This window comes from Pan troglodytes, chromosome 5, assembly GCF_028858775.2.
Source record: "Pan troglodytes isolate AG18354 chromosome 5, NHGRI_mPanTro3-v2.0_pri, whole genome shotgun sequence".
NCBI lineage: Eukaryota > Metazoa > Chordata > Mammalia > Primates > Hominidae > Pan > Pan troglodytes.
The window spans coordinates 67,724,608-67,738,305 of NC_072403.2; the positions used below are offsets into that span (position 1 = coordinate 67,724,608).

At 33.2% G+C, this 13,698-nt stretch overlaps 1 protein-coding gene across 14 annotated transcripts in view; it reads right to left on the minus strand.

The window, feature by feature from the left end:
- Positions 1-13,698, minus strand: part of KHDRBS2 (KH RNA binding domain containing, signal transduction associated 2) — a 687,327-nt gene that overhangs the window by 442,265 nt on the left and 231,364 nt on the right. For all 14 annotated transcript variants that reach the window (XR_001718489.4, XR_008548534.2, XR_010158053.1 and 11 more), the window contains exon 3: positions 11,283-11,399. Coding sequence is in view for 6 of the 14 variants with exons in the window: in XM_016955743.4 (XP_016811232.1) it covers positions 11,283-11,399 (117 nt within the window). In the remaining 8 variants the exon portion in view is untranslated. The remainder of the gene's footprint in view (positions 1-11,282; positions 11,400-13,698) is intronic.

Genomic DNA, 13,698 nt, shown 5'->3' on the forward strand with positions numbered 1-13,698 from the left:
AAAAGTAATTTGGATCCGTTTTCTATTTATTTAACTTAGGTTGCAATAGTTAAAGAAACATCAAGAGAAGGCTTGGAAAAGTATATTTCTTCCAATGTTTTGGTTCCTTGATGTTAATCTGTTAGTGAAAGCAAGCTGATTTCATAAAATGACCTTCATGTTTATGTTTTGGGGTTTTTCACACCCAATAGTTAAATATGTCCTAGTAATTGCCCAGTAATCTCAAGCAAATTACTGTTTCATGGGCAACAATATATTACAGCTATACAAATGAAATAATTAAACTAGTATCTTTAGGTTTTCTGCCAGCTTTAAGATTGCATAAACTAATTTACTATGAGTATTATGACATAAAAGTACATAGGTTATTCCTCAGACCAGATGAAGGAAACTAACACAACCCCACAGTTATCCTTATAATATTCTGAAACTAAATGTTGCCCAAGTTTAATTCTTATGCCCCAGATTATTATGTTAAAGCTATAGAGTTGCCAACAAAGCATACTCTTGCCTTACTCATATTATAAAATCTTTCTTAAATGATAATAATAATCATCATAATACAAGTTTCTACATAGTTTCTTTAGATTATTAGTATTAAATAAAATGTGGATAAGACTTTGAAACCTAAAATTTATAGAACTGGAATCCTGAAAATATTAACTCAGCAAAGGTAGGATATGTCTGTTTTTTAATGGCTTGCCATCTTATACTGCATCATTTATATTCCTGTATAGGTAGGAGTGACTGTTGTCTTAAAGGACTCGATTTGAGTGAATCTGATATTGATGGTGTTGCTGAGAAAACAAAAATCTCTCACACATTCAAGAAAATAAAAATGAGAGTCATTTGGTGTTTCAAATTCTGAAAAAAAAATTATTCTGATAATTATTTAGCTTAAAATTTTTAGGCGAAAAAAAAGAAAATGAAGACTGGGAAAAAATATTCCATAAGAGTTTAATGATAGAAATAAAATACTGCAAAACACCCAAAAACGAAGAGAAAACAGTAAGCCCACTATTGAGGAAGAGGAAGCAGCAAATAGAGGGCATTACAAGCTTAGAAATGTAAACATCACAGCTTCTGGAAATCTTCCAAATTCTTTAAATTAAGGTTCACATTTTGTTTGCCTTTTTTTAAAACCCTATAGTGATGCTAAAATTGTAGATGCTAGCAATTACATACCTACAGCTAAAGGATTCCTTATCTGGAAAAAAGCATATACAAGAATACTGGCATAACAGATTACTGTCCATCTCAAAACTCTGACCTCAAAAAGCAAAGAAATTTAATGTTAGTATTTTCAAAATTAAAACAAGATGCTAAGTTTGCACAAAAATATGCAAAGAGTAAACTACTTTGCATATAATATTTTAAAAGGAAATCTATTCATAATGGGTGTTAGTGATTTCTAATATTTAGATATTAAGCAAAAATACATAAATGTGTTTCCTTTATTGGCATTTGGTATGCTTGTTTCTATGACTGGCTTAACTGCCACAATGGAACAACTCAGAGGCACTATTCACATGAAATGCCTCGTGATCAGCATCCCTGGAAGTGCATAAAACACTGTCCTGCTGCAAAAAAAATCAAGTGGTGCAATCATTGTGTTTACATCAAAATATGTAAATTTTTATTTGTATCCCTGGCATTTTTGACTTCACTCTTGGTGAACCCATACACCCTGAAAACAATTAAAAGTAAACTCTGCGGTGTTGTTATTCATTAGATTGAGAAGCTGCTGATTTTTTTTTTTTTTTTCTTTTTTGGTCTTTCTTTGAGCTCCGTTGAGTGTCATTAACTAAAGCCAGAAAACAGTTTTCTACTGTTTAACAATGATTGTGAAGAGCCCAAATAAATTTTCAAGCATTCATGACAACTCTATTCAAGTAAGGAATGATTCAGATATTTATGACTGATAAAAATAGATTACTATTCAACTTTTGAATGACTTGTGAATTTAAAAAACTGGTAAGAAAATAGATCACTGTCAAATAAACATCACTGCAACTAATGAAATTCAGAATCTAAATTAGTGCTGATGACGCACTTGAGTTAAGTGCAGAATTTTTCTCGTTAACATTCCCACTCTGGGCCCATTATCCTCTTAACTGTACCTCCAAATTCCCCAAGCTATGCTAGAACAAGTTGTCTAAGTTTCTCTTTAAAAAACATGGCTTATATTGGGGTCATTTCAACTATTAAAATAAACACTTAACAGGATCTTTCTAAAACCATACAAATAATAACAACAACAACCTTTGCATCAAAGATTTTTCTAAGAGATTAAATATCCTTATTATTTTGCTTTTTCAATAACCATTCCCACAGGGTTTGACATTAAAATTACCCATTAATTAATAATGTATTGTATGTTACAACAAGCAAAATAAAGCTATTTAAGTAAATTTTCTTTCTAATATTCAATTATATTAGAACAGTAACTTATTAATGTGGGTCTTTGCTTTGGTTACTGAATTTGTAGGCAAAGCAAAGATAGAATCCAGTATAAAAAAATTAAGCAAATCTTAATATTTTAAAAAGTAAAATATGCAACACAGAACTTGAGAAATTATACATGCTCTAGATTTGTTTGCTATACAACTATGGGTGTTTTATGTGTTGATCAGTGCTTTCTATTAAATAAAATAACATGTACATATCTATATAGATACACAGGCAAACACACACACACACACACACACACACCCCTCTAGAAATTATCAGTCTGCATTGATCGCCATTAGAGGACAGCAGAAATATATATATATAGAATTTCATACAATTTTGAATTTCATTCTAAATTCATATATATGTATGTATGGAGAGAGAGATTATCCGCTAAATAATATGTATGTGGTACTAAATATATATTAATAGTATACAAATATATATTTCTAAACTTAATTGCCTTTGGATTCTCTCATTTTTCTCTAATATAACAATCTGGTTAAAATAAATAATGTAATGGGCACATATATTCCCAGTAATTTTGGTCTAGGTATTGCACAGACTGATCTCATATCTAAATTCTTCCTTCGATAAAATGTAAGAAATGACTAATGATGTAACAAGCTCAGTTAATAGTCTCCCCACAAAAATACCATATTGAACATTTTGTTGATCAAGATAAATCTTCAACAATCTAAAATGTTCAAAAGGAGGAACTAAGAAATAAAAACTCTTCCAGTCTTGGTCTGAGGCAGTACTTTCTGTGTAGTGCCATTTACTTTCGCTTTTGGGATCCATCTAGCATCCTTAGTAAAATGCTAGAACACTTGCTTTGTCAAGTTGTAGTAAAATTAAGAAGACTTACAGAGAAACTGGAATCACCTGCCCAATTAACCTTGAGTCTTGTGACATTAAATCAGATATCCAAAGGCAGAAAGACTTTAAACCAGCTTTATGACTAACCTAATGCTTTTTAAACCAGAGCTTTCTATTTTTGATGTCTAGTATCTCATAAAACGTCTCTACCAAGAAGAAATGTTTGAATTGCCTCTCTTGGCAGCCTTTTATTTGACAAGTTTTAAATAAAATGTTGACATGTGCTTCAATTATTTGACGGTGGGAGAGGCAAATTCAAAATAAGTTGTAAATACAATACAATACAAAACAGAACAAAACTAAACTAAAAACAAACATCCAACACACACACGCATACACGCACGCACACACACACCCGTCTAGAAATGATCAATCTGCGCTTATTGCCATTAGAAGGCAGCAGAAATGCAAAAAGAGAATATAATTTTACATATAAAGTAGTAATAATGTGTTCCAGTTATTTATTGTTGCATAACTAACCATGATACATTTAGTGGTCTAAAATAATGATTTTAATATTATTATCATATACATGATTTCTGTGGGTCAGAAATTTAGGTAGTGTACCATGAATACAGCTTGCATCTCTGCTCCAGGATTTTTTGGGCCATAGATAGGAAGACTCGAGCAGCTGATCACTCAAATGGCTAAGGACTGGAATAATTTGGTGAATTCTTTGCTCGCATGTGTAAAGCCTGCACTAAGATGACTCAAAGGCTGGACTAAAGTAGGACTGCCCACTGGCACCTATACATGGCCTTTCGATGTAATTTTGGCTTTCTTCACAGTAAGCAGCATCAGGATTTTCAGAATCCTTTCAAGGCACCTTTAAACTCCAAGACATAGTGTTTCTGCAAATGAGAAAGAAGGTACACAGCTTCTTCCAATGTAGCCCCCAAAATCACGAACCAACATTACTCTGCATTCTATTGGTTACAAGCAAGTCACTGAAACTATCCAGATTCAAGGGGAAGAGAATTGGACCCTATTCATCTCTCTCTAAAATAAATGTCAAATAATTTGCAGCCATTTTTAAAAGTTCCACAGAATGTGAAATTTAAAATATTGTCCAGATATATAACCTGGCCCCTTTCTATATTGGTTATATTGCATTTGTACTTTTACTATAATATTTTTAGGCCAAGCACGGTGGCTCACACTTGTAATCCCAGCACTTTCCCAGGCTGAGGCGGGCAGATCACCTGAGGTCAGGAGTTCAAAACCAGTCTGGCCAACTTGGTGAAACCCTGTCTCTACTAAATATACAAAAATTAGCAGGGCATGGTGGCGAGCGCCTGTAATCCCAGCTACTTGGAAGTCTGAGGCAGGAGAATCACTTGAACCCAGGAGGTGGAGGTTGTAGTGAGCCGAGACTGTACCACTACACTCTAGCCTGGGCAGCAAGAATGAGACTCCGTCTCAATAAAAAAAGAAAAAAAAAATTTCAGATCAGCAGTAAAGCTTATGACCTAAAATAATAGACCATCCTCAGTGGTAGAAAAGAACTACATCATTATAATTCTGGCTTATAAATTGTAAAATGTCTAAAAATTTCTATTTTCATACATTCTTTTTTAATAGTTTAGTAAACAAAAATGTCTTACAATATGGTGGGAGAGACCCTGATTCTGTGATTCTCTCATTTCACTCTTCTAGGAAAATAAGGGTACAGTACAAATAATGAGTCACAAGTGACAATGAGGACAAGTTACTATACAAGTAGCATTAATAAAGTGTTTTCTGTATACAAAACTTGGTTTATGGCTGTGTCATTAGGTCCCTGAAAGTTTCCAAGGAGCAGGTCTTAATTACAAAAATTAAAAGGAATTTGTCTAGATGCGAATAAAATCAGATGAGAGGAAATCAATGATTTAAGATAATATATAACTTTGATTCAAAATTCATAAAACATTACTACCCCATATCCTGTTATTGAAGCTTATGAAGAACTTGAGCCCAGATAACTTTATGGCTTTTTTTCTTTCTAAGGTCACAGGCACACTACACTGAATGATAAATTATTCATACAACAAAAGATGAAGATGCTAATTTGAGAAATTGTCTCACAAATATGATGATATACTTCACTCTTCAAATCAAACCTAATTAATTATTTGGTCATGCATATTCCAAATATAACACATACTGAAATAATCTATTGGTTAAACGTTGCAACATAAGTTTCATTGTATTCCCACAAATATATATATTTTAACACAATGTTTCTTATCACAAGAGCTATGGTTCAGGAAGGACCTTTCAGTCTGTTACTCCTACTCTAAAATTCAAATCAGAGAAACAGGGAAGTTGAATGAATCAAACATAAATAAAATTCCACTTATCTATATTTTATAATACTCTGCTTATGTTTCACAAACACAAATGATATTTAAGCAAGTTATTATGCTGATTCCTTTAACTCTGCTGGAAGTCAAAATGAGTTAGGCATTCTTTCCTTCAGAAGGCCAGTCAAGAAAGAAATGTTGTTGATCTACTGTGCAGTTCATTAGAGGCACAGCTAAAATGAAAGTCAGGGTGTCTGGGCTCTTGATTTTGTAGGATTATAAACTGCTTTGGTGTTCAAGATATTAAAGAGTTGAAACAGGAGTCTATGTAACCAGTCACAGCCTGACTGACAAGCATGACTTCACCCCTTCAGGATTTGAGAGACTATTATGCTGTTTGATGTTAGGCAGAGCCCAGAAGCCAGATGAGAGATGGCTGGCGCTAGGTTCACACCCATATTGCCCACTAGGCAGCCACATCTCTTTGAAGGTTTTTTTGTTGATTTTACTGTTGATGAAAATCAATTTGCCATGAAATCAGAAAGAATTTACTAAAGTAGTCATCACCAAATGCAGAAGAAATATTCTAGAATAGAAACTGCACATTATTACTGCATCAAAGACAGAAAAGCTTGCCTTGAGAAGTATTACACATTTTTCAAATAAAAATCCACCAAACAGCACTGTACTTTTAACATATAATCATGAGACTGCTTTAATACCCCATTTTGTAATTTCAGCCAAGCTTATTAACAGAAATGCCAAAATACCTTTCATTACAACATAATTTGTTCACAACATGTCCATTTGTGATTTCCATTTAAGGACAATAGGTGAGTCTAAGAAATTTGCTTTCAAGATCTCCTATTTTCCTCACTCTTGTCTGAGTGTGTTCAGCTATTGTCTGATTTTCTCTAACCCCTCTAACCTTTTTTCTTAGAGAGAATATGTTTATTTGTCACAGTTTTCAAAAATAAGCTTGTAGAACCACTGCTTCCTCTGTTCTCCCTCATCAGTCTTTGCCATCAACACCCCCCAGAATAGCAACACTCTATCTGAAGCTACAGTAAGTTACCCTGAACATTGCTCAGAAGCAACTACCAGTGAAACCAGCAGCTGTGTGGTTGTTTAGAACCAGCTGGCCATATGGTATATGAAGGACTTAGACTTTAAAGAACTTTCTAAACTGCTAGTTAATTTCCTGAGGTATTTTGAAATATTGCATACATGCTGTATATTTTCCTTTCTAGATTTCTCTAAGAATACTTTTTCTTCTCACAATTTAAAATGTAGCTTCTGTGCAAGCATTCCTGGCTGGTCTTAAGTAGGATGTGAGTTCATATATTGTGGGATCTGACCAATACGAGAAAGAAATCATGACTATGTGGTAGGATTTTGCTACTGGTATTACCTTGAATATTATTATATTCTACTTTGTTTTTGTTTTCTTTTTCTGCTTACAGAGTTATCGGCTAGGTATAACTAAACAAAAAGTAATGTTTCCCCAACACAAGATAACACAAAGAAAAACATTAAACTTGAATCTTCTTATTAGATACCACTAGAATTATTTTATATATGATGCAGTTAACTTTATAATGATCTGGAAACATATCTTAATACTTCGTATTTTCTTATGTAAGGATTAAGAAGTATTATTAGATCCACAAAAACAAAACGAAATGAGTTTGTCATTCTATCTACCTACTAATCCGAATGACTGTTATTTTCTTAACTTTTTTTAAAAAAATGTTACACTGGTCAATATGTTTAATTAAGTATCAAGCTTTGTGACTCATGTCTAATACTTTTTATATAGCATAATATTGAATCTATTCTTGAAGTAATAGTAGATATGGAATAAATATTTTTGATTTTTTTCCCTGACTTACACAACCAAATATCTTCTTTTATCATGAAGTAAAGATCAAGTTTAAGACATACTTTGTATGTCTTATGTCCAGCCTCCAGTCTCCCCCTTAAGTGCTCACAGTGGCTCACATCTATAATCCCAGCACCTTGGCAGGCTGAGGCAGGAGGATCACTTGAGGATCACTTGAATCCAGGAGTTCAGGACCAGCCTGGACAACAAAAGGAGACCCCATCTCTACAAAAAATTTTAAAATTAACCAGGTGTGGTGGCATTCACCTGTAGTCCCAGATACTTGGGAGGCTGAGGTGGAAATATCACTCGAGCCCTGAGCCCAACGGTGGGTCAAAGCTGAGTGAGCTGTGATCGCACCACAATAGTACCACTGCAGTCCAGCCTGGGCAACAGAATGGGACACTGTCAGAAAAAAAAAAAGAAAAATAAAGAAAAAGAAAAAAGACATACATTTTGTAGTACCTTAGCAGCATACCCAACATAGAAAAGCAATCTGCATTATCATGTCTTATAAAGGTGAGGCAAACATGTTTATTAAACAATATATCCTGCAAAGTCACCTATCTATGAAACCACAGAGAAGAGTGCTGACCCAGGCTTTGTAAAGCACACAAGGAGCCCCTCATGTGGCTTCAGTTATTTAGTTTTTCTGTTGGATAAAAAGATTGGCAGTTGCATGTTGAACTTCTTAGTACTTGCTGATCTAAATTTTAAACATGGCTAATCTTTGTAAAGTCAGGCAAAGTTGAGAAGAGGATTCTGAGAGGCCTGCCTAAGTTTGGTCAAGGAGAGTCTTTGTCAACATACATACCCATACATACTTATGTGTATGTATGTATGTGTCCTTGGACATATTACATTTCAATGCCTGTTACATCCACATTGACATGTTGAGTAGGTAAATATATAAATTTAGCATCTAGCACTTAAGGGGGAGACTGGAAGCTGGACATAAATTTGAGGTTGAGAGCACATTGGTGCTATAAGAACATGAAGGAAAAAAAGAAATCTGAAGACCAAGTCTGGGCTTGGAGGTCTGGAACAAGAGGATCCAGTCACAGAGACTAAGGAGGGGAACAATAAAGAATGAAGGTGAGCCAGTGATTGCGAATTACTTTCCAGGAGTTTTACTATAAAGAAATCAGATGGTAGCCAAAGGGGAATAAGTATATTTATTAAATAAATATATGGCTATAGTTGTCATAATAGTTTTAGATATAGCTATGGTTATACATAAAGTACATATTCTCCCTCAGGGCCTTCACACTTGGCATTCTCTCTCCTTTCTGATATTTCTATGTTTGGCTCCTTCTCTTCTTCCAGTGTTCTTTCTACTTGATCACTGTATCAAAATTTGCTCCCAACACCACTAACCTCTTTTCCCTGCTTCTGTTTCATTTAAATCCATAAAAATTATCAAGTCCTAAAAGTATAAAATGTATTCATATATTTATTATCTGTCTTTCCCATTGGAATGTAAACTCTAAGAGAGGAAGACCTTGTATTCATTACTATAAATTAGAACTGTGAATTACATAAAATGTGTTCAATAAATAATTAATGCATGAACATATGCCGGTTTGTATGGATTCACACATATACACTTTTATTGCACAATCCCATGTGATGTATTTAATAATTAGAAAAAACAAAATTATGTAAAATCTTCTTTCCTGTTTATGTCGTGATGCAGAGGCAAAATAACAGCATCATAATCAATAATTTACCAAGGATTTATCTTTTATTTTAATCAAGTGTTTACTAAGGTAGATTTTTCATATCCATGCCTGTGATTTTATTTCAGCTAGGTGTCCAATACTTGAGAAAGTTAAGACCTTATCATTCAAAAGCAAGCAAGTGGAACAAAAAAAAAAAGAAAGAAAAAAAGGCCTTATCTTAATTCTAAAAAATATTTTCCAGTGCAATGTATTATTATTATTTAATATGTTATTTTATTTAATTTGGTAAAAAGTGAAAACACTGAAATCATAGTCAAACATGATGGATCACGCAGAGAGTAATAAGAAACTGAATTGTAAGTAACAGGTAATATTAGTAAATTAAACCTCATGGAAATTTAATAGAAGCAAATTTGTTTCCTATTGGATTTTCCAATACTTTTGCTGGTACCTAACATGCTCACAGGGAAAAACAAATTTAGTTTAAAACTTTATGAACAGGAAAAAATGTCCAAATATATGAGAATTAAAAATATGTATCCATCTGTTTTAAAAGATATAGAAATACTACATGTAGATTCTGCATGTGCAAAGCTAACTAGAACAGTTCTCCATCCTGGAGATAAAAACAGATACAGTAAAATATGTTAAGTGATAAAAGAGTACTTAGCCTATTATAGGAGTTCAGGGAAGCCATGCTGGGGAGATGATGACAAGCTGAAATCTTAAAGAATGTGTGAGACCATAAAAACACGCAATATGAAGTTTATAATATAACAGTATGAAGTATTTGGGAAATTCATAACAAAAACAATATTAAAGAATACATGAAAGTACAGGCATAGGTAATTATGTGTCATTTTCTCCTCTTATATAAAGAAAATCTAAACTTGTGGCAGGGACAAAAGCTTATCTCATGTCTAGATGCTGGTGTGCTCACCTCTTAAATATTTGTAATATTTATTTTAAGTGTAGTCAGAGAATCTAGAGGCAGGAGGATTGGCAAGAATACAGTCGTTGCTGAAATTGTACACAGTATAGAGTAATCAAAAGTTATCCCAAAGAAAGGGCTAGTAAAAATCATTCCGTCTTTGACTTTCTACAGTTGATTATTGAACCATTCTAAGAAAGCACCCAAATGGAGAGTTTTGCTAAAACTCCTAATGTAGACTTATTACAGTAAAGATACTTTATGTATGATATATTCACCAGTTCAGTGACATTTCACACTATAAATTTCCTCATTTAATATGTCTCATTAACACAGATGCAGGACTCCTGAGCAATTTTCTAAGGATTCTCATACTCAAAAATAAATATTTGTACATTTCATTCTCCATAATAACATTACCAAGTCATAAAAGTGTGGCCTGGTCAAATGATACTACCAAATACATCCAGCCTTTCGCAGTGAATCCTCAAAGATCCTTTTGGAATAAATCTCTACAAATTGTCATTTCTCCCAAACACTGAATTCTAACACTGAGAAAATTGCTAACACTTTATAAAATAAGAAATAATGTAGTACAGATGTGAAATAAATCATTTCAAACATCAAACTTGATAGATCTCTTATTGTTCTTTTGGGGGTCAGGTGAGTTGTTTAATATCATTGAAGCATTTCAAGAAATAAGCAGGATTCTCTTAGATTTGCAGATAAGTATTAGAAATTGCTTCAAGTAAGAGGATCAAAGTGAAATAGAGCAGAGAGATAAAATGAGAGAATGATACAATGGATGTTATTAGGTGATATGATTGAAGAAAGAAAAAGGAACCAGCGAGGGAATTAAAGAAAATGAACACAGACATATAGAAACATTCTACAGAGGACACAGAAAAAGTGAAAAGATGTGACAGCAACCTACACAAAGGACTAAAGAAAATGAAAATATAGAATATACATTCTAGAAAGAAAAAGAAGGGAGGCCAATAATTGATTTTTAGGAAGACAGAGGAGATAGCAGAAAGTGACACAGGGTGATCCCAGGCAATGGAAATCATAGGAAATGGTGAAAGAGCAGTTCAGGCATGCTTGTAAATTTGGCCTTCAGTGTTATAGGTAACCTCCTGAATGTGTTAAATATTAGATTCAAAGTTCAGTACCTTAGCTTTATCTCTCATTGATCCTTTGCCCAGGATAGACATTTTAGCACCTGTTTCTTCCTGTAGCCTCTTCAAGGAGTTTCCTCTTGGTCCAAGCAATTTCCCCACAAAATTGAACTAGGAAACAAAATCAATAGAATGTCTGTTTTAAGGTACAATAAAGTGATTATTTGCACCAAGAGTAATTGATAGGTTATAGGTTTTTCAAACTTTACCACTGAGAAGAGAGTCATGCCATAAACACACACACACACACACACACACACACACACACCCCAAACCATTTCAGATATCTAATCTAACACTCATTTTAAAAGCTATATCTCTTCTTAAAAGAATGCCAAAGTGAAAAGTATGTTGAAAATATCATTTACATATATAATCAAATGAATCATTTATTAAGGAAAGAAACTAAGGACAATCATGCTGGTTTACAGAATTTCTAAAGGCTTTTTCTCTCAAACTATATTATTGAAATAAGAGATGATTTTAACATAAGTCTATGAACCTTCAAAATTGTAAAAGTTTGCAATCAATATTTTAAAATCGATGCTTTAAATCAGTATCTAAAATAAAATTTGATATTCAAGTTTGTTAAGCATTGTCTGGTGACCATAACTTTCTATTACAACTTTCATAATCAGGAATAAAGGGACTCAATTATTGTTCAATCTTACATTGTCTATATTAAAGAGTTGTTTTAGTAAATAAAAGATATGAGCACATAAAAGTTAAAAAACAGTACTTATAAAGCGTTTTAGTAAATAAAAGATATGAGCACATAAAAGTTAAAAAACAGTACTTATAAAGCATATATACAAAACACTTTGTCGAAATAAAAAATTCTGGGGTTCCACATAATTTGCTTAATCATCTTGAAACATAAATAAGAACAAGTGAACTAAGAGCAGTTATGAAAGCATTTACGTTAGCTACTAAAAGGAACATTTCCAAGCCAAATGATCGAGGTAATAATTTGTGCCATAATTCGTCGATTAAACTAAAAATACAAAGAACATAGAATGCACCAAAAACTATCTTGGGAACATAAAGAACAATGATAAGTAAGACTAAGTAAAATTGCTTTCTATATCAGAGATTTTCTTTCCTTGTCTTCTTTTCTTTTCTCTTCTTTTCTTTTCCTTTTCTCTTCCCTTCTCTTCTCTTCTCTTCTCTTTTTTCTTTCTGCCATAATCCCTCAGTAAGAAATACACCATAGTTAATGGTATAAAACTCAGTTTTTTTCCCAAGTCCAGAATAAAAAGAAAGATGTCTGCTCTTACGCCTTTTATTCAATTTTTTTACTGGAGTATGGATTGTTGTACATATAGGTAAATAGATATGGTATGGTATAATGCCCAAAAAGACTATACATAGGTGGTCAATTTATTGTCAGCAAAAAGTGCCAAAGCAACCAAATTTGAAAAGTAAAGTGTTTTCAACAAATGGTAATGAAACAATTGAATATCAGTATGAAAAAGAACAAAACAAAACAAAAAAGGAAACAAAAAAAACTTTCATGACCTCTTTCACACGTAGGCAAACCTTATTTTGAGATCGATCATAGAACTATATGTGACAACTAAAATGATAAAGATTCTAAGAAGAAAGCATTAGAAAAACCTTTGTGAACCTAGGCTAGGAAGAGATTACTTAATTAGAAAGCAAAGAGCACTAAAAAAAAATCCCTAATGATCAGTGATGATAGCTTTTATTCATATGTTCGTTGGCCACATAAATGTCATCTTTTGGGAAGTGTCTGCTCATATACTTCACCCACTTTGTGATGATATTTCTTTTCTCTTGTAAATTTGTCTTTTCTGTTCCTTGAAGATTCTAGATATCAGACCTTTGTCAGATAGGTAGATTGCAAAAATGTTCTCCTGTTCTGTAGGTTGCCTGTTCATTCTGATGATAGTACCATCTTATGCCAGTTAGAATGGCAATTATTAAAAAGTCAGGAAACAACACATGTTGGTCAGGCTGTGAAGAAATAAGAATGCTTTTATACTGTTGGTGGGAGTGTAAATCAGATCAAACATTGTGGAAGACAGTGTGGTGATTCCTCAAGGATCTAGAACCAGATATACCACTTGACTCAGCAATCCCATTACTGGGTATATACCCAAAGGACTACAAGGCATTCTACTATAAAGACACATGCACACTTATGTTTATTGCAGCACTATTTACGATAGCAAAGACTTGGAACCAACCCAAATGCCCATCAATAACAGACTAGATAAAGAAAATGTGGCAGCACATATACAGCATGAAATGCTATGCAGCCATAAAAAAGGATGAGTTCATGCCCTTTTCAGGGACATGGTTGAAGCTGGAAACCATCATTCTCAGCAAACTGACATAGGAACAGAAAACCAAATACTGCATGTTCTCACTCATAAGTGGGAGTTGA